This window comes from Oryx dammah, unplaced genomic scaffold, assembly GCF_014754425.2.
Source record: "Oryx dammah isolate SB20612 unplaced genomic scaffold, SCBI_Odam_1.1 HiC_scaffold_4, whole genome shotgun sequence".
Classification (NCBI taxonomy): domain Eukaryota; kingdom Metazoa; phylum Chordata; class Mammalia; order Artiodactyla; family Bovidae; genus Oryx; species Oryx dammah.
This window is the reverse complement of record NW_024070188.1, coordinates 73,067,854-73,090,545: the sequence shown is the minus strand read 5'-3', so window position 1 is coordinate 73,090,545 and position 22,692 is coordinate 73,067,854. Positions and strand designations below refer to the sequence as shown.

Here is a 22,692-nt window from a genome sequence, read left to right as displayed (position 1 = left end):
TTGCAGGCAGATTTTTTACCACTGACCCACCAGGAAAGCCTGCCCTGAATTATATTCACCCATTCTAAATACCTAAGAGGACCAAAGCAACTTTTTGAGACCAAGCTAACAAACTTACCCCTGTAAAATGATTATGAGAGCACTAGGCCTATCTTGTCCACACTAACAAAGCATCTCAATGGAGACTATCCTATTTTGGTGTCAGCTTGCAAAATGGAATCTGTCTTCCCAGCTTCCTGGCAGAACCCAGCACTCCTGCTCTACCACCCGAATGGCCCTCATATGGGTCAGCGTCCTAGGGCAGATTTGTTCCCAGGAGGTGGAGTAATTCTTTTGCTACCACTGAATAGGCCATGAGCTGTTTTGGCGCCTCAGGATCCCCTGAACTTATCATAATAGGAAGCTCGTGCCCCCATCAACCAACCAGATTCCTGGCCCAAAGAGGGTTTTCTCTTTATTATAACCATAAAAACTTAGGACATTGGTGAGGAAATGCAGAGGAAGAAATATTAAAATCAAGTTTTCTTATTTTTGCTCCCAAGATGTCAGCGTTCCCTATAACTCAGTGGCGTAACTAAGACTTTAAGCATTGCTAATTTTAGCGAAACAGACAATGACCACGTACTCTATCCTTCATTGGTCTTAATGAAAGTATCCCTTCAGGGAAACTTCCTGGTTTACAGACTTCTGTCAGAACCCTCAACTTAAATTTCCTTCCCCCACACCCTGGCAAAAATACAGTACGATATTGTAACTCTGGTATTCATTTGGTAGGGGTGAAAGGGTGTTCTGGAAGGCACCCACTAATTGTGCAAATGAAGCAAAGACAACTTACTTGTTCATTCTTAGTAAGCCTGGTTTTGTTGTGAATGTCTGACGTGACCAAATTGAATCCGTGCTTCTCTGACAAGATCCTCAGAAGCAGGACGACGGTCCGACTCCCACACTTGCCCACTCTGTTGTACACCACCTGGCTCGGGAAAGGCAGCACCTAGCAATGAACGAGAGCAGATGAGAGGCTTTGGGATTGAAACACTGAGGATTCTTCCCTCAACTGCAGAATGATAAACACTTGGTCAAACTCGCAGAGTCAAACACGCCTTAGCAACTGAGAAGGGCCCATACAAAGCGAACGAGAATGGACACGATGAACCGGGATTCTTCTTCACAGTGTAACATGAGAGAACCTTTGGACTCCTCCATCTACCCTGACACTTAAAACTGGTAACATTTCATGCCATCTAGAATATTGATTGTGAAGTCAGTGTTGTCTTTTTCTTCAGAACAAAATATATAAATAGGTGCTTTAATGAAAATATTCTTTCGCAAGTTATATTTTATTAGAACAATCTGTAGAGTGCTTGGGAGAAATAACAGTAATTTCAAAAATTGAGACATAATTTAAAAGCAATAAAATTCACCCTTTAACGTGTACAATTCAGTGAGTTTCAGTATATTCACAGAGTTGTGAACCATCCCCACTACTTAATTCCAGAGCACTGGAAAAGAAACTCCCCAAAGAAACTCCATACCCATTAGCAATCCCTTCCATTTACCTCATTATCTTGATTCGCTGAAACTATCTACTCTCTGTCTCTAGGGTTTTGTCTATAGCTTTCCAAAAATCTCATATAAATGCAATCACAGGACATGTGGCCTTTTGTGTCTGGCTTCTTTCACTGAGCATAATGTTTTTAAGGTTCATCAGTGCTGTAGTATGAATTGGTATTTCATCTCTTTATATGGCCAAATAATATTGCCTTGTATGGATAGGCCATATTTTGTTTATATGTTTATCAGTTGATGGACATTGGATGGTTTCCACCTTTTGCCTACTATGAGCAATGATGCTGTGAACATTTATCTATATGTCTTTGTGTATACATATGTTTTTGATTCATCTTGGGTAAATCCTCAGAGTAGAAATGCTGGATCATATGGTAACTCTATGCTTAATTTTTTGAAGAACTGCCAAACTGTTTTTAATACAGCTGCACCATTTTATATTCCCACCAGCAATGCATGAGTTTCAATTTCTCCACATCCTTGCCAACACTTGTTATTGCCTGTTTTTATTATTATTATTATAGCCATCCTAATGGGTGTGAAGTGGTATCTCATTGTGGTTTTGATTTGCATTTCCCTGATGACTAATGATGTTGAGCATATTTCATGTATTTATTGGCCATTTGTATATTTCCTTTGGACAAATGTCTATTCAAACACTGCCCATTTTAAAATTGATTATTTGTCTTTTCACTGTTTTTTCCCAAATTTTATTTTTTTAACGTTTTATTTTATATTGGAGTATAACCTGTTAACAATGTTGTGGTAGTTTCAGGTGGACAGCAAAGGGACTCAGCCATACATATACATGTATCCATTCTCCCCCAAACTCCCTTTCCCATCCAGGCTGCCACATAACACTGAGCAGAGTTCCCTGTGCAGTAAGTAGGATCCTGTTCACTATCCATTGAGTTTTTAAAGTTCTATATTTTTTCTTAATTTGCAAATATATGATCTGCAAGTATATTCTCCCATTCTATGGATTGTCTTTTCACTTTCTTGAAATGTCAAACCATAAGATTGTAATCTTAATGGAATCCAATTTATGTACTTTTTCTTTGGTTGCCTGCACTTTCGGTATCATATCTAAGAAACCATTGCCTAATCCAAAGTCACAAAGATATACACCTGTGTTTTCTCTTAGAAGTTTCATAGTTTTAGTGCTAATATTCAGGTCTTTGATTTATTTTGAGTTAATTTTGTGTATGATGTGAGCTAGTGATCTAACTTCATTCCTTTGCATGTGAATATCCATCTGCCTCAGCAGCATTTTTTTGAAAAGACTTTTTTTTCTTTCTCTATTTAATTGTTTGGCACCCTTACTGAAAACCCACTAACCATAAAACTACAGTTTTATTTCTGGACTGCCAGTCCTATTCCATTGATCTATATGTTTATCCTATGCCAGTACCACAGAATCTAGGTTACCATTTCTTTGTTCTAAGTTTTGAAATCAGGAAGGGTGAATCCCTGCAACTGTGTTCTTCTTTACCAAGATTGTTTTGGCTATTCTGGGTCCCTTGCATTTCCTTATGAATTTTAGGATCAGCTTGTCAATTTCTGCAAAAAAGGCTGTTGAGATTTTGACAGGGACTGTGTTGAATCAATAGATCAATATAGGGACTATGCCATTTTAATAATATTAAGTCTTCCAATCCATGAACATAGAAGTCTTTCCACTTACTGGATTTTCCTTTAATTTGTTTCATTGATATTTTTCAATTTTCAGTGTACAAGCCCTATAATTCTTTTATTTATTTTTTGATGCTATTTTAAATGGTGTTCCCTGGTAGCTTGGTGGTAAATAATCTGCCTGAAGTGCAGGAGATCTGAGTTTGATCCCTGGGTCAGAAAGATCCCCTGGAGAAGGAAATGACAACCCACTCCAGTATTCTTTGTGTGTGTGTGTAATAAAGTTTTATAAAAGAGACAGGAGAAAGCTTCTGACATAGACATCAGAAGGGGACTGAAAAAGTGCCCCCTTGCTAGTTTTTAGCAAGGCCACTCCAGTATTCTTGCCTGAAAAATCCCATGGACAGAGGAGCCTGGTGGGCCATAATCCATGGGATCACAAGAGTTGGACACAACTTAGTGACTAAACCACCATTATAAATGGAACTGCTTTTTAATTTAATTTTTGGATTAGCTGCTCACTGGTGGAAATACAACTGATTTTTATATATTGATCTTGTATCCTCCAACCCTGACAAACTCATTTTATTAGCTTTAATAGTTTCTTTGTGTAGATTCTTTAGGGTTTTCAATATATTTGATCATGTCATCTGCAAACAGAGATAGTTTTACTTTTTCCTTTGCAGTATGGATGCCTTTTATTTCTTTTTCTTTTCTAATTGCCAAGTTATAAAAATTCTGATAGACTAAGAAGCAATTATAAAAAGTATCTGATTAAATATTTAAATCCCACTAAAGACATTATTTCCATATTGAATGCTGGGCATTCAACAGTAATTGACAAATAAAATAACCAAAAGATTCCATCATTCAGCACATATCCATAACAGAAGGCCGTAAAAGGCCAAAGTTAAAGAGTATAGTATAACATATCTAAATATACCCCAAACTTGGCTATGGTATGCAATTTGAATTTTTGCCTTTGTAATTATAGGTTTAATTTTCTTAAAATGTTTTATAGGCAGAGCAGCATTTTGTAAATTTGGAGCTTCAAGGCTAATTGTCATTGGAGTAAAATATAATACTAATATCACTTACTTAGCAACCAGTCATATACCATTTTGATATAGTTCTTCACATATATATTTTTTAAATGAGCAATACTTTATTTCCTTAGGGTCAGTCATAATATCTTCTTTTATGTGTCCTCATGTGTGTGTGTTAGTCACTCAGTCTTGTCCGACTCTTTGTGACCCCAGAGACTGTAGCCCACCAGGCTCCTCTGTCCATGGGATTCTCCAGGCAAGAATACTGAAGTGGGTTGCCATTTCCTTCTCCAATCTATGACTACTGGCAAAAACATAGCTTTGACTAGATGAACCTTTGTTGGCAGAGTAATGTCTCTGCTTTTTAATATACTATCTAGGTTGGTCATAACTTTTCTTCCAAGGAGCGAGCATCTTTTAATTTCATGGCAGCAGTCACCATCTGCAGTGATTTTGGAGCCCAAGCAAAGAAAGTCTCTCACTGTTTCCATTGTTTCCCCATCTATTTGCCATGAAGTGATGGGAATGGATGCCATGATCCATGTGTCTTCATGGTGCCTAGAAAATGCCTTGGCTACATAGTGTCTCAATGGACATCGATTGGTTCTTGGCAGCTCTGAGGGGCTTAATGTACTGTTTAACATTAACACAATGATTCCACTAAATTGTGAGACCAGGATAATCTTCCAATACAGCTGATAAATGCTAATAAAAGTCATCAGGGTAAAAAAGCCCATCAATATAATAGGTCCTTTCAATCAGTGAACACCTCAAAAGTCTATTCTCTGGAAATAACTGTAGAAGTTCAGATATTCGGATGAATCATTTAGTTCTTATTCATGAGATTATGACCCAGGGAGGTTGAACTGGGCTTCACATTTAGTGGAACTGCACTAATAGTGTTTGTAAGTTGGATTTTCTGTAATAACCAGGCCGGGAGATACACTGTGGTTGTGATAAAGCTGCCAAAATAAACACAACTTTTAATTTCTTTGGGGAATTAAACTGTTCAAGAATTGGATGAATACATTTTTCCTTGTCTCCTAGGACAGCATAGAACAACAATGTAGTCAAAATTTGTTATAACTAAATTGGTGACCTAGAAGGTGTCAGTTACTACATATTACGTACTTTATTCTAAGAGTATAAAATGTATCTTAGAAAATTTAGATGAAGAACAGAGGCACTTAGAAACCTGAGGTGGAAATAATTTCTCCTGAATTTCTTGGTTAATTAACACAGTGAGTGTGTGCTAAGTCACTTCAGTTGTGTCTGACTCTTTGCGACCCTATGGACCATAGCCTGCCAGGCTCCTCTGTCCATGGAATTCTCCAGGCATGAATATTGGAGTGGATTGGCATGCCCCCCTCCAGAAGATCTTCCCCTCCCAGGGACGGAACAAACCTGGGTATCCTGCATTACAGGCAGATTCTTTATTGTCTGAACCACAGCATACAATACACCATCAAAAATAATAACCTTTCTCAAATTTAGGGTGGGGCTTTGAAATCCTTTCTAAAAACCTGTGGAATTCACTGGAAACTGGCAGATTTAGTCAGGCCAGATCAGTGAGTTGATTTGGGGGTTTGGGATAGGTGTTAAGAATGGGACTGAGTTGCTGCTCATCCTTGTTTTCAGTAGAACTATAAATGTGCTCCTGAAGTCTGTTTTACCAACTTTGTCATCTTCTCTGATGTGTACTCTTTGAAATGATGGTAAAAAAAACAGGACAGATTTTTATGGAGGGCTGACCCTGACCCCCTGTGCAGGCTCTGTGCCATGTAAATTTTTTTTAATCTTTGTTAACAGTAGTGAATCAAATAGCATAACTGTCTTCACTCTAGTGTACATTTCTCTAAGAATTTAAATTTTCAAATAATTTAAACATCATTAATAGTACCTAAGTGATTCTCCTGTGTACTCTCCTCTTTCCCATAGATCATAGATTCACACAATGACAGTCTAGAGGCAATGTCAATTAATCCATCCCCTTCCAACTCCCTCCCCACCCTGTACCACTAGTCTCTTTCATTCCCACCCACAGCCCAATCTGTGTTTGACTTCACTAGAGCTTTATATTGTCTTTTCATCTCCTCAAGTACCCTGTGAGATGGACTATTTTTAGACGAGTAACCAAGGCCGGAGAGATCATTTGGTATGTTCAGGGTCACAAAGCTAAAAAAGTACCACATAACAACTAAAATCCAGCTTACAGCTAACCTGACCCCAAAATGACACTCTATTTAATATAATAAAACATCAAAAGGTGAAAATGACCTTTAGTTTGGCTTCTGCAACAGAGATGCTATTTCTTTTGTCATGTCTTGAATGAGTCCAGTCTCATTAAATGCTATTGTTCAACAGTCTACGCTCACAACCAGCATCATCGGGCATTACTCATCCATTACTTATGTCCCCAGATGCTCAGCTGGAGCTGACAGGAGTCAACTGGCCTCTCTTGCTCCTCCCTCAGGATGCATTTTATAAGCTAATGTAAGTCCGGAGTGTCAGAGCAGCTAACGGGAGGGGAAGAGAAGGATGGATGTAGTTTTCCCTGTATTCCTTCCCCTAATCTATTGTAAGCAGTCACAGCTGCCTCAGATATTGTGACCCACTTCACTAGGAAAGGAAAAAACAGGAAGCAATACGTCATAGTGAAATGTACATAAAATCCTAAATGCACTTAAAATGTCTATCAAGACAAGCGAATACCCTCAAATGGTAAACTTAACGACTGTGAAAAGGTGTCTAAAGCCCTCTTTAGATCAAAATCTCTATTTTTCCTCAACAGATATTTGCCAATTGTTAGGCATTTCAACTTTAAATTTTCAATACTTAACTCTCTCTTTGTGTATCCTACAAGAAGCACACAACAAAAACCCTCCCTCTCCCACACCGCCCCCTCCCTCCTGCACCCGAAGTGATTCTTCATTCTTGGCAACTATGGTTATACGAATGTTATGTCTGTGGTTTCTATTTTATGGCCAATTTGTAAAAGTGAAGGGAGCTCCCAAATATTTCACTCAGTGACTTATATATTTTTATGTTGCCTGCCTTGTAAGTTCTGCAAATGCCACAAATCCCCAAGGCCTGACAGGCTTGTGTGGAGCGTGCCAAATAAACAGAAGTCTTTCCAAAATCCTGAGCACAACAGTAACTACCACCAGATGACATCCACAATTCAATAACTTCCCCCAGGTTTGAAATGGGGCAGAGAAAGAAGCCTTTCTAGGTAAAAAGCAAACTTGGTCTGGACCTAGATTTTTCATAGTCCATGATTATAGGTCTCTCTGGGGACTGGTCTTGTCGGAAGAATGAACATCAATCCTGCTTTCAAGTCTTTGCAAAACGATATTTAATATAGTATGTTACAAGCTGTAGTTCCTGAATGGCTATATATTTGAATTACCTATGAAACTTCTAAAACTCCGGGTTTCTGGACCCCACTCTGAGACTAACTGAAACAGAAAGTCTAGGATGATGAGGGTTGGGAGGCTGGCTCTAGAGAGGTTCTCTGGGGCCCTGCTACCTCTAGGTCCGTTTAGAAGAACCGCTATTGTAGTAGACTCCTAGCCTTCCATGTTAAGCTGTTGGCTGGTTCCGAACAGCATTATGAGGGATGGTGGGGGAGAAGTTTGCCTGCATGATACTAGAGAAGAGTCTGGGTGAAAGGCACTGTCATGGACGCCCCAAGAATGCTGCTGTCCTCTCATCCATAGTTCAAAGTCATGACTAACCCGACAGATCTGCTCACAGTACAGTAAGGGCCCACCCCCTAGAACGATTAGAGAACAAATGTGCTGGTTAATGGGCTTCCCAAGTGGTGCTGGAGATAAAGAGTTCGGCTGCCAATGCAGGAGACTTAAGAGATGTGAGTTCGATTCCTGGATTGGGAAGATCCCCCGGAGGAGGGCATAGCACCCCACTCCAGTTTTCTTGCCTGGAGAATCCCATGGACACAGGAGCCTGGCAGGCTACAGTCCATAGTGTTGCAGCGTCAGATACGATTTTAGCGACTTAGCACGCAAGCACGCATGTGCTGGTTAACTGAATGTGCGCGCATAGTCGTTAAGTCATGTCTGACTCCTTGTGACCCCGTGGACAGTAGCCCATCAGGCTCTTCTGTCCACAGGATTTCCCAGGCAAGAATACTGGAGTGGGTTGCCATTTCTTTCTCCAGGGGATCATGCTGACCCAGGGATCGAACCTGGGTCTCCTGCATTGCAGGTAGATTTTTTACCACTGAGCTACCAGGGAAGCCCAACTGAATGTGTAGGTTGACTGAAATTCATACTACACACCATCAAAGCATTAGACCCTTGGTATCTATATTATGCTAAAGATGAAGTGATTTTCTTTGAGGAATAAAAGTCACTGTGATTTTTCAGCACCTCCATTCCATGGTTCCTCACACCAATGAGGGGAAGAGCCACAGCCATGGTTTTGTGAGGCTAGATCTTAGCAACAGGTGTGGTGCTCACTGTCCACAGGGATTTGAGCAGTTCAAATCCATTCTGTGAATCCCCACCTGAAAATTTCCTAGGACACTGCAGTGCCAGGAACTAGTCCCCTTGCATCTTGGAGCCTCAGTGTCCTCATCTACAAGAGGGGTTGTTGTCCTTGTTGTTCAGTCACTCAGTTGTGTCTGACTCTTTGCAACCCCATGGACAGCAGCATGCCAGACTTCCCTTTCCCTCACTATTTCCTAGAGCCTGCTCAAACTCATGTCCATCGAGTCAGTGGTGCCATCCAACCATCTCATCCTCTATCCCCCCACTTCTCCTCTTGCCCTCAATCTTTCCCAGCATCGGGGTCTTTTCCAGTGAGTTGGCTCTTTGCAGCAGTTGGCCAAAGTACTGGAATTTCAGCTTCAGCATCAATCCTTCCAGTGAATATCCAGGGTTAGTGCTGGATTATAACCCAGTAAATGATACTCTCTTCTGAAGTTACTAAATTATCAATTTCAATCCATATTGTTACCAAGATATCAGTTGGAAATGCCTTAGAAATTAACACAAGATTTTAATATTTTTCCTTGTCAAATATGGGGTTTTCCAGATGGCATTAGTGGTAATAAAGAACCTGCCTGCCAATGCAGGAGATGAAAACGACATGGGTCGATCCTTGGATCAGGAAGATCTCCTGGAGGAGGACATAGCAACTCACTCCAGTACCCTTGCTTGGAGAATCCCTTGGACAGAGGAGCCTGGAGGGCTACAGTCCATAGGATTGCAAAGAGTTGGACATGACTGAACGACTGAGCACAGCACAGCAGCAGTTTATCACATATATTCATCAAAGAAACAGGAAAAATAAGTTCCAGTAATTTGTGCTGCCCGTGGATTCCAGCTCTATGGGCACTCACAGTTCTCTTTTGGAACCTCTGGCATTTCTGTATATGTCCCATTCTTATTTGGGCTTGTCATCTAATAAATCTTCCTTTATGCTCTTTTTATGCTTTCTTCTCCCTTCTACAGTTTTAACCATTTCAAGTTCTCTTTTTTTTTTTTTTAAGACCATCACCAAACACCAAAGTCTGTACAGGGCTCAGCCTTCCAATAGTCCCGTCCAGAACTCAGCAGTGATTCTCACTGGCTTTTGCCCATCAAGTCATTCTAGGTCTTCTAACAGATGCATTTGTTTCCTAATCACCATTGACTCTCCAATCCCTGGACCCGTTCCCTCCATTCTAGAAGAGGAAACACACAGAACCCGTTAAAGAACTCTCTTTTCCCTCATTGCTGCCTTTTGCATGGAAAACTCTTTCTACCCCCAACTCTCAAATCACATCTTTGTATCATCTAATTATTCATAACCCATCTTCTTCCAGAAACCTTGCCAAATCTGAACTTTATGCTTTCTCCTGTCCCCCTGCTCCTACTCGAGATAGTTCCATGTCTAATGCTATCCACAGAAAGACAAATATAGCTGTACAAATCCATCTGTTTTATTCCTCTAATAGATTAGGTCTACCTGGTTTGTGCATGTGGATAATTAATAAATATATGTCTATTAAATACACAAACTGTTGGGATGAAAATATTGTAAAATGTTGTTTTAGAACCAATATTGTCACTTTTATCATTTGTGCTTAGTCGCTCAGTCATGTCTGACTCTTTGCAACCCCATGGACTGTGCCCACCAGGTTCCTCTGTCCATGGGATTCTCCAGGCAAGAATACTGGAGTGGGTTGCCATGCCCTCCTCCAGGGGATCTTCCCAAATCAGGGACTGAACTTGGGTCTCTCACAGTGCAGGTGGATTCTTTACTATCTGAGCCTCCAGGGAAGCCCATTTTATTTATTTTTTTTTATCATTTAGAGAATGCTATTTTGGATGTTCCCTAAAACTGTAAGGGAAATTTATTACTTTCTTTCTTTACATTCATATTTTGAAACATTCTTTTGTTTTTTAGGCCACACTCTGTGGCTTGCAGGATCTTAGTTCCTCAACCAAGGATCAAACCCAGTCCCCTAGCATTGGAAGTGCAGAGTCCTAACCACTGGATTACCAGGGAATTCCCTGCAACACTTTTATTTGTTATATTACGTAAGAAAAAGTATGGTGAAGTGAAGAAAGTCCCATGGACTGAAAGTCAGGAAACTGATTTTCCCCTTGGCCAAACTAGTTGAGTGACTCTGAACATGGGACCTTGATCAACATCTCTAGGCCAAAATTTCCTCATGGATAAACTGGAGGTACTGAACCCAATGATTTCAAGGTTCCTGCTGTCCACTTCCCATGATGTTAAGGCAGGGATATACAATAGCTACAGATGCTCAGAAGGTTATTTAAATGGCATCCTGTACCCCAAATATTCCACTCTGGTCTATCTAGTGTCCTCATCTCCATCATGTACAACATCATTACACTATTTCTAGGAATGTAGTACCCTGCACATTGTAATGACATCCCATACAAAGAAGCAATTTCCCCCAAGGATCCAGAATTAATTTTTGAAAGTGATTAAACCATCATAGCTGAACTTTGAAGTATGCTTCAGGAAAAAAAAAATGACTTTCAGTTTGACTAAAAACTCAAATTTCAGGTGACCTTGGGTGAATGCTATCAATACTATGAACCTATGAACATTTTCAAATTTCAAATTGACAAATACCAAGAAAATATACTTTATTTTTTGGGGGGCTCCAAAATCACTGCAGATGGTGACTGCCGCCATGAAATTAAAAGATGCTTGCTCCTTGGAAGAAAAGTTATAACCAACTTAAACAGCATATTAAAAAGCAGAGACATTACTTTGCCAACAAAGATCCATCTAGTCAAAGCTACCGTTTTTCCAGTAGTCATATATGGATGTGAGAGTTAGACTATAAAGAAAGCTGAGTGCCGAAGAATTGATGCTTTTGAACTCTGGTGTTGAAGAAGACTCTTGAGAGTCCCTTGGACTGCAAGGAGACCCAACCAGTCTATCCTAAAGGAAATCAGTCCTGAATATTCATTGGAAGGACTGATGCTGAAGCTGAAACTCCAATACTTTGGCCATGTGATTCAAAGAACTGACTCATTGGAAAAGACCCTGATGCTGGAAAAGACTGAAGGTGGAAGGAGAAGGGGACGACAGAGGATGAAATGGTTGGATGGCATCACCGACTCAATGGACATGAGTTTGAGTAAGCTCTGGGAGGTGGTGATGGACAGGGAAGCCTGGTGTGCTGCAGTTCATGCAGTCACAAAGAGTCAGACATGACTGAGCCACTGAACTGAACTGAAGAAAATATACATATTAGGAAAAGGCACATTCAGTTCTAATTCTGTGACCTTCTTTATGATTCTTTCCCTGGTCAGTATGCAAATCACAGATTACCTGTCCGTAATCTGGGTATCTCATTACTATGGTATGTTACAAATTCTAAACTTCAAACCTCAATGAAATACTCATATGTTTGGCAAGAATGAGAAATGAAGTCTACATGCTGTGGGGAGGATGCAAAAGTTTTAGAGGATAAGCCATCCTAAGGAATATTTCAAATCATTTGCCCAGGACTCGGACTTGCTTGCACATATACATGGTAGGCCCACTGCACTTGTGTTTGAAACCTCTGACCACTCTTCTTAGAGTCCCTTAAACCTTGTCCATGGTTTTTATTATCAAAATGAAACAGAGAGACCCAATATGGTTATGTCAATCTTATTTGACTCTCACCTTCCTGTCTGTGTGTACATGCATGTGGGCATGCCTCATATGTTTTGTTGACCTCAAAGGCACTGTACGTGGTACACAGTAGTAAATTTGGACCAATTCTAGCCATTTCTGGTACTTCCTTCTATGCTATGTATTCAGTGATCCAAAAGTCTTTATTAAACAAAACCCTCGGTATCAGAATTGTGGATTTTCCAGTTAAGAGCAGAGAAGAACTCAGGGTCCTCAAACTAGTTCTAGATCTGGAGTTGTTCCATTACAATGATTAATCAATTCAGGTGATTTTATACATTAACTTTTGAACCAGAATATGTAATTTCGTAGAAGCCTTGGGGTAGATAATCTTTCCACTAGACCCACATACATAGTTTAATTCACCGTTCATCCATGGGGTTGCAAAGAGTCAGACATGACTGAGTGACTTTCACTTTCTTTTCAGATCTACAACACATTTTCTCTTAATCACGGGCTTCTTCAGATAAAATATGCAGACACTTTATATCAACTTTTAAGATGTGAAAGTCTCCTTCAAGTTAAGCTTTATTTCTTTAAATCTGTCCTATGTTATTTTTAGTTAGGAATTTAGACTCTGAACCTAATTTAAAAATTCATTTGTTATAATGTAATAGAGGAGAAAGTATTGGTACACTGTACATTTTGTAATTTATAGCAGGTACTGCTGGTATGGGCCAACCATTCAGTTTAGAATGGTTTTCTCTGATTACTGGTGGGGGGAAGAGTCAAATATTTTCATTAGAGTCTTCACAAAGGAAGACTACCCTCACTGTAAATATTACAAAGACTAGGTGACCAGACACACTTGGTTGCCAATACTCCTCTCTCATTAAAGCACCATGTAAAAACTTTAAGACCAAAGCCTTAGATCCACTGTTCATTGTGAACCACATCATCTGTTTTTTCTGTTTAAAATGTCTGAGTCAAACTTGGGAGTATCAATTTGTAGCAAGAACCTTATCCTTGGATTCAAATGATCATTGTTTAAGGTTTTCATAACAAAACCAACACTTTAAACATAGTGTGGCAGATTTGGACAGTAACTGACCCTAACCAATCCCACCAGCCAGTATCCATTAGGAGTATTACATCCTCCCACAGAGACTTGGGCCCGGCCATTCAGCTTGCTTTTGTCAATGAGACATTAGCAAGCGCAAGCAAGTAGAGGCTTGAAAAGAGCTTGCGTACTCTTGCTAGTCATTGGGACACTTTCCCTCTTAACATGACCCTAGGCAAGGCTCCAGGAAGATAAGAGACCCTGTGGAATATTGAAAAGTTTGTGACTGGTTTCAAGAGATAATTCCCGAGTGCCATTCATTTGATTATTGGCAAGAAGTTAATTGATTATTGTGATGAAATTCCATGGCTGTAGGAGCGCCTCTGCTTTTCCTTACTACTGTATCTTCAGTCCAACTCAATGCCTGGCACGTAGTAGATACAGAATAAATCATTGTCAATGGGTGAATACAACAAAGATTACAATTAGTCCCCTGTCCTGTATGAACTCACAGTCTAGCCAAGTGAACCAACCATGGGCACCACGTGCTTTGACAATCTGTGGCAAGACCTTTGTCAAGGATATGGTACAAGGAGAAGGAGTGATGAACTTGGCCTTGGGGACTCAGGGAAGATTTCACAGAGAGCGTGACATTTAAGCTATGTCCTTGGTGCGTGCAAGCTCAGTCACTTCAGTCATGTCTGACACTGCAACCCTATGGACTGTAGCCCACCAAGCTCCTCTGTCCATAGGATTCTCCAGGCAGGAATACTAGAGTAGGTTGCCATTTCCTTCTTACTGGAATAGTTTGCCATTTCCTTTTCCAGGGTCTCTTTCCAACAAAAGGATAGAACCTGCATCTCCTGTGTCTCCAGCATTGTAGGCAGATTCTTTAACGCTGAGGCAGCCGGGAAGCTATGCTTTGATATCCCTAGAAACTGTATAGCCTCAATTCAGTCATTTTCCCTTTCTCAAAATATCCTACCAAATTCTTGTTGGTAGCTACCAATAAAGAATTTTCTAGCTCTCCCAGCTTGATCTGTCTTCACAGAGTTGGCTTCTTGGGCATTTTTCACATTCATGAATACATGTGCATTGCCCGGGTGATACGCAAGGAGAACGCATCATGCAAAATTCATCAGCTGTTAATGTTGCCCCCTCCTGCCCACTGGGCTTAAAAAGACAAAGCAGGAAAACTGAGGAGCTGCAGCTCTAACAACAACTGGGTTGAACTTGACTAAAGAATTCTCAGGATCGCTTTATGGCATATCTCCATATATCAGTAAGGACACTTTTGCTGGCAGGTAACAGAAAACCCAACCCAATTCAAACAGCAAGAAAAATATACAGGCACACCTCATTTTGTTGTGTTTTACTTTATTGTGCTTCATAGATACTGCTTTTTTTCTTCACAAATTAGAGGTTTGTGGCAACTCTGTACCCAGCAAGTCTATTGGTGCCGTTTTCCAACAGCATTTGTTCACTTTGTGTCTCTGTGTAACACTTTGGTAATTCTCAACAATATTTCAAACTTTTTCATTATTATTCTATTTTTATGGTGATCCGTGATCTTTGATGTTACTACTACAACTTGCTGAACACTCAGACAGATGATAGCATTTTTAAACAATAAAGTGTCTGAAATCACTGCAGATGGTGACTGCAGCCATGAAATTAAAAGACGCTTGCTCCTTGGAAGAGAAGTTATGAGCAACCTAGATAGCATATTAAAAAACAGAGGCATTACTTTGCCAACAAAGATCTGTCTAGTCAAAGCTATGATTTTTCCAGTAGTCATGTATGGATGTGAGAGTTAGACTATAAAGAAAGCTGAGCACTGAAAAATTGATGCTTTTGAACTGTGGTGTTGGAGAAGACTCTTGAGAGTCCCTTGGACAGCAAGGAGATCCAACCAGTCCATTCTGAAGGAGATCAGTCCTGGGTGTTCATTGGAAGGACTGATGCTGAAGCTGAAACTCCAATACTTTGGCCATGTGATTCAAAGAACTGACTCATTGGAAAAGACCCTGATGCTGGGAAAGATTGAAGGTGGGAGGAGAAGGGGACTACAGAGGATGAGATGGTTGGAGGGCATCACTGACTCAATGGACATGTAAGCTCTGGGAGGTGGTGATCGACAGGGAGGCCTAGTATGCTGCAGTCCATGGGGTCGCAAAGAGTTGGACACGACTGAGTGACTGAACTGAACTGGACTTTGTTTTTAAAGACACAGCTATTGTACATAGACTATACTCCATATGGTAAACATAACTTTGATACTCACTGGGAAACCAAAAAGTTATTGTGATTCACTTTATTGCTTCACTCACTCTATTGCAGTGGTCTGAAATGAAACCTGCAAAATCCCTGTATTCTCTTAGAAATAAATAAATAAAATGAAAATATATTCTCTTTCAAAACAGAAGTCCTTGGGCATGGAGACTGTAGAATTCGTTCCATACTTTTGTTCCATTTTGCTCTGCTCTCCTAGTATGTCAGTATTGTCCTGAGATTAGCCCTCCTCATGTTGCATGATGGCTGCTGCAATTCCAGCCATCACATGAAGAACATTAAACTCCAGAGGAAGAAGAAATTATCTTTCTCAAGTGCTTCCTATGAGATATGAAAGTCTCACTAAGAAGGTCCTAAGAAAATTTTGCCTCATGTTTCTTTAGTCAGATCTAAGCCACCAGCCCACATCTCAACTAACAATTAGCAAACTGAATGAGATAACCACTACAGGCTTAAATTACTCATGATTCACCTTTGATGTGGGGATGGGATTACCTTCCTCACAGAGTAAAATTTGAGTAAAATCAGATTTCTGCTAAAGAAGAGGAGACTGTGGGGACATGAAAGTGGGGTAAGCAACAAATAAGGCCTGCTATACCCAAGTACTCAAAGGCCCATTGTTCTTGATTCTTCAAACACCCATTCATGAAACACCATTCCTCAGCTGCAGAAGAGGGAGTAAGAGTGGCAGACACAGAGACCATTTCTAAACAATGACAAGGCTCTACTTGCTGGTTGTGGCCCAAATATACCCCTGCAGCTTTCTCCCAGCACACGTTTGCTGACAGCTGGAGAAGCAGACAGATGAAATACATTCCCCTTCTACATGAAATGACATCAACCCCCACACACTGAAATGAGATGGAGAATTAGTAACAAGGTGAACTTGAGCTGGAAGATTAACCCCACACAAGAATCTAGGATTCAAAAGGTATTTTTAGCTAGAGATGGTAATAAGATTAAAAAAAAAATGCTCTCAGATGAACAAATGTCATACTGCCTACATGTTGCAGGCTTTTTACAAGTATGACTTTTTCATAAAGGAATTAATTTCAAACAAGTGTGGCATGTAATATAGACCCAATCCATCAGCATGGATCTGACCATGGAGAGTCCATTTCCATAGTATCTGTAGGCTGGTTCTTGTTTTCATTTGTTACTTGGTGCTGGGTAAACAGATTTTTTCAGAAATTCCCACCAAGATAGATGAAACATCCCATTTACTATGCATGCAGGCGTGCTCAGTCCCTTCAGCCGTGTCCGACTGTTTGCAACCCTATGGACTGTAGCCCGCCAGGCTTCTCTTGTCCATGCGATTCTCTAGGCAAGGATACTGGAGTGGTTGCCATGCCCTCCTCCAGGGCATCCTTCCAACCCAGGGATCGAACCTGCATCTCCCGCATTACAGGTGATTCTTTACCTTGAGTCACAGGGGAAGGGAGTGATTATTACAGTCAGGCTATCAAACACCATTAAGTAAAAAAATCATTATTCTCCAAAAGTGTTTTTTATTTGTGATCCCTCAAGACTTTACTATCTAATAGAAAGAAAACAAGGAAGACAATTTACAGAGCAACAACTGTCTTAACAGCTAGAGAGTCCCCATCAGATATAAAATTCCTGGTTTTCCCTGTAACTGTCAAGGAGTTGATCTGAATAAGCAGTAAGAAAATCCTTGTTAGGGGAGTTTATGTGAAGACAGACAAATGTGGTAAAATAAAGGAAGCATGAACAGAGAGGAAAAGACATGGTTTTTAAGGGTCCATCGCTGGGTTTCTGACTGGCGTTTCCCTGGAGCAGTGGGGTAAAATCCAGTCCTTGCCAACAGGAGGAGCCTTATCCTAGACCAGAGTCTTAGCAAGGCCTGATGTCCAACCTACATCACTGACACACAGAGGTCCATCATTCAGTAATACCTCCACTCCAGGCCCCCATCAGGGCCTACGTCTTTGAGTGGCTCTCTATTTATCAAAAGGTTGGCTGATGGACACGATACATTAGGAAGACTGTTTGAAGGATAGAATCCTAATTTCTCTGTACACTCTGGATTTTTAGCCTTGGACCAAGTTAGGACATCACAAGGCTGTCTTTTGGAACATAATTTCTTGGCCCCATTATGAGCTTCTTTGATCAAATATTATTTTGTCATCATGTCCTTTATGGTCATGAGGGACGCCATAAGATACAGCGTCACACAATTCACTTCTGTGTTAGTGACTGGAATGGAATCAACCACAGTGTCTCCTAATTTTCACATTTTTTTCTCATCTCAAGGCTCTTGTTTGTTGGTAGCTTATATGGACATGAGTTTGAGCAAGCTCTGGGAGTTGGTGATGGATGGGGAGGCCTGGCGTGCTTCAGTCCATAGGGTTACAAAGTGTCAGACACCACTGAGCGACTGAACTGACTGTGTATGTGATTATCTTCTTGTGAACAACCCAAAACTATGAGTACAAGTACTCCCATATAAAAGATGAGAGAAATGAGAATTAGAAGAATTAATATTTGCCCAAGGTCAACTACAGAGCTTTGGTATTCAACCCCAAATTCATGCTCTCTACTCCATTACACTATCTGAAAAACTAGTATATTTCTGCTGCACAGATAATAAGAACTATGTTACTACTTGCTGCTGCTGCTGCTGCTGCTGCTAAGTCGCTTCAGTCGTGTCCGACCCTGTGTGACCCCATAGACAGCAGCCCACCAGGCTACCCCGTCCCTGGGATTCTCCAGACAAGAACACTGGAGTGGGTTGCCATTTCCTTCTCCAATGCATGAAAGTAAAAAGTGAAAGTGAAGTCACTCAGTCGTGTCCGACTCTTAGCGACCCCGTGGACTGCAGCCTACCAGGCTCCTCTGCCCATGGGATTTTCCAGACAAGAGTGCTGGAGTGGGTTGCCATTGCCTTCTCCGTGTTACTCTTACAGCCTCATTTTTCCTGTAGCTACTAGGAAATTCAGAGTAACGGTTGTTCAATTACAGCAATTTTTTGGAATTTATAGTCTCCATACAGTTTTAATTTTGAATTATATTTACCAAGTCCCTGATATGCTTTCGCTTATATTTTATCAGTTTTACATTTTATATATATCTCAAATTATTTGAAGGATGAGCAAAGAATTAAATAAATCTACCACAAACAAACAAAATGCATTTCCATTATTCTGTTGACTGTTAAAACATCAGCTTATGATTTATCTTTCTTGGCCTACAGTCATATCCACAATCTCATGGTAGACTAATGGCAAACTTGAGTCAGTTCACTGTAGTTTATTAAAATTAACCATTTTAGTTGCTCCTTCATTCTCTAGCAACAATATCTCCATTTTCGTCTGGAGCATCACTCCCTCCCTTGCAGTCCATGGGATTTTGGAGGGCTGCCAACTCCTGCTTCAGGGGAGGGTGTTTGAATCAAGCATGCTCAACCAGCACATCCATCCACTGAACAAAGAAACCAGTTAAGAGATGGGCACCTGATCCAAATGTGTTCAGTGAGATTCGAGCTCAGGATTTTGTAGGTCTGTTGAAAGTCAAGCTCTTTTTCCTTCTATAATTTGTGAGTTGGGTGCAGGCCTGGGCCTACTGGCATCCACTTAACTACCAAAAGAGAGAATATATCCAAGAGTTAGGCTGCTCAACTGGGAGATAAGAATGAAAGTGAATTTGCTCAATCATGTCTGACTCTTTGGGACCCCATGGACTGTAGCCTACCAGGCTCCTCCATCCATGAGATTTTACAGGAAAGAGTACTAGAATGGGTTGCCATTTCCTTCTCCAGGGGATCTTCCTGACCCAGGGATTGAACCTGGGTCTCCCACGTTGCAGGCAGATGCTTTATCATCTGAGCCACCAGGGAAGCCTGGGAAGTAAGAATAGACCAGGGCTAACGGTACAGATTGAGTCCCTGGATCAAGCCATACCTGATTGAGATACTTAAGTTATATGAGTAAATATATTACTTCTCTTCTGAAAGATAACCCCACATATAGGCATATACACATATACATACACACACTGACAATATTGTGTTTGTTTATACAGTCTCAGCTGGGTTTTTATAAGTTAGAACCTGGAGATCTGAGTAGTATTCTGAGATACTGGTGAACAAGTTTGTAAGAAAGCCAACTTCTTCCATGAAGCCCTTCTAACTCTTCTGGGCCACACTGATCTCCTTCTCAACGCTGAACTAAGAATTACATTGAGTCCAGACAGAGTTACTCATCCTTTAGTTAAGCACATGATGATTTATATAACTCCCTAACCAGTCTTGTGATCGGTCAGTAATGCCAGCCTCATCTACTCAGCAGCCTGTAAGGTTTTGGGAAGGCTAAGACCTCAAGATATTACTATGATTTTTCTTTCCCTTCCCTTGCTCCCTTCCCTTCCCTTCTCTTTTCTTCTCTTTCTTTCCCTCTTTTCCCATAACACTTAGCCCAGCACAAAACAGCAATACAATAACTACTGATTGGTCAATTATCAATGTGCTCCAGCATTAATGTTGTCAGTGACTATTTTCTGTAAAAATGTTACACTATTTTTGTACTGTTAGTTGATTCCTCTTATCCTCACAGTCTGTTCACCTTTAATATGGATAATTAGCTTTTTCAAACCTATTATCAACTACATAAAATACTTTGAAATGACTGCCAGCCCTATGGCAGACTCTGCCTGTTGCCTGCCTAATATCTATTCTTCCTCTCATTTTAATAGAATCATGGTTTCATTATAGGTAACAATATAGCAAGCTAAAAATATTCAACTTCTTAGATTCATTTGAACCTGGAGAGTGACTGAGTTACTGAATTCTGGTCATTCATTCAAGAAATGAATGAGATATAAATGTTTATCAATAATTGGCCCTTTGAGAAATCTTTTAATAATGGGCAGGCTTATCTAGCATCCTTCTTTAGTCCTTTGCCTTGACTTTCAATTCCTTCTTCCTGAAACAGACACAAAGCCTACTGAGGGGCAGCAGCCATCTTGTGATAATGAAGAAACAAGCATAAGGATAACCCCAAAGCTAAGATCTATAGACTAATAAGGACAGTGGAAGAAGAAAAGATAGGTCCCCAAGGACATCACTGTGCTATTGTACCAGCCCTGGATGGTTTATTGCATAAAATAAATAAGCTTCTTTGCTTATTGAGGCCACTGTAGTTAGCTTTTTGGCCAAATGTGTTTCTAACTGATACAGACCTTTCCCTTTTTAATTTTTTGGATGCTTTTATGAATTTTATAATAAAAAAGCTCCAGGTTTTGCTATCCTCTGAGACAATCAAGAGTAATCATGGTGAAAAGATCTCCAGGTTTAACCACAGCTTCTGAGCCTGCAGTGCACTGATACAGCAGTAGCAGAATGACCAGCTTAGAGATTTTACATCTATGACCAAAATATGTCCCCTGAAAGGTTCTCACAAAGTATGTCTGCTTTCTTTCTTCAAGTGTTTTAACTTTATAAGCCCTTCACATAACAGGGTGCTCTCTCTTTCCTCGGTAGTTTATAAAATATTTATGGTTGGAAGTCAAAGGTAGCTGAATGAGGAGGCCTGTTTGTTCCCAGCATGCATCTGCACCAGGAGCCTGTCAAATGTAACTCACTGGAGTGTTTTTAATCTGTTATGGTAAAGACTCCCTCCTGAAGATGTATAAGGTTTACTTACTGCCCCTCCTCCCTGCCCCCACTCTCCCTCTCCCTCTCTCTCTCTCTCTCCCTCTCCCGCTCTCTCTCTCTGCTAAGAAGCACAGCTAGAGTCCTTCAGCCCTAACTAAAGTCTCCTCTCTGCAACTTCAGTGTAAGGGGCTTCAGTATACACTCTGCACCTGGAAACTTACGTGGTCAATAAACAACTTTTGACTTACTTCTGTGAGTTGTTCTCAAGTCCAAACCATGTTCTTAAATTCGTCACAGGGAGTGTTCTCACCCAGAGGATCACTTGCTTCCAAGGACGAAAATGCAGTTTTATTTTTCAAGAATTCATAAACACTTCCTTTGAAGTTTCAGGGGAATAATATCAATATTTGGTAAGCTTAGACATAAACTGTTTAGAATTGTGGCTTGAAAATCTTTTTCCTACACCTTCCACTGGTCAATATGTTTGCAAACAACATATCTGTTGGAAATATTAGGAAAAAATCTGCTATCAACTATAACAATTTCTTTTCTTTGCTGTTATTATCTTTTCCTTTCAGGTAGAAAATTAATAAATCATTATAACTCGTAAATCATGTGAGTTTGTCACTTTCCTTTAAAATTTTTTTTCCATATCCATTGTAAATGTCAATGCTCATTTTTGCAAGAAGTTATAAACTGTTCAACTCAGATTCCTGAAAGCACCTTGAATATCTGCTCCTTGAACATGTGCTGTCCTGCTCACTTCTGATGTCTTTTCATCTCAGACCCTTTGGACTTTCTTCAGGGGACAAGTGGTCAGGGCTCAAATCAATCTCTTTTCCTTTCTCTTTCTCTCTCGTACACACAAAGTCAAGTTCTTAAAAATAAATCTCAAAAAAATCATGTTTAGAACATAAGATACCAAACAATGCAGGCATGTTATGTCAACATAGTTAGAATGGCTGATTCCATAAAACTGCAGTGAAAGCTCTAGGGTAAACGTGAAGCATCTTTTTCTGCAAGAGGAATTCAACATAAGCGTGAATATTAGAAAAATTAGTAGAGGCTTAAAGAATTCTTTTAAAATGCCCCAAAGTAATAGTGTCAAGCAGGCAGAGTCATGCCTGCTCCTCTCGTTTAGACTCTCAAAAACACTTTCACACCTTCTTTCAGTCCAGACTTGTCCAAGAGGGTGCAAATCCTGTATTCATGCAGCCTCGCTGAAAGAATGCCACGGTCCCTTCTCCCTGGGAGTGGCCCCAGGGCTGTTGGACCAAGGCCCATTCCTTATAGGCCAACCTTCTTTTCCGGAAGGGAGCTGTGAATCACAGAGAAATGTGTTCCTGGGAAGTCCACCCCATGCATATTAGCCG

At 40.4% G+C, this 22,692-nt stretch overlaps 1 protein-coding gene across 2 annotated transcripts in view; it reads right to left on the bottom strand.

The window, feature by feature from the left end:
- UST (uronyl 2-sulfotransferase) overlaps positions 1-22,692 on the bottom strand; it is a 313,065-nt gene that overhangs the window by 116,687 nt on the left and 173,686 nt on the right. For both annotated transcript variants that reach the window (XM_040238655.1, XM_040238654.1), the window contains exon 3: positions 836-991. In XM_040238655.1, coding sequence (XP_040094589.1) covers positions 836-991 — 156 coding nt within the window. The remainder of the gene's footprint in view (positions 1-835; positions 992-22,692) is intronic.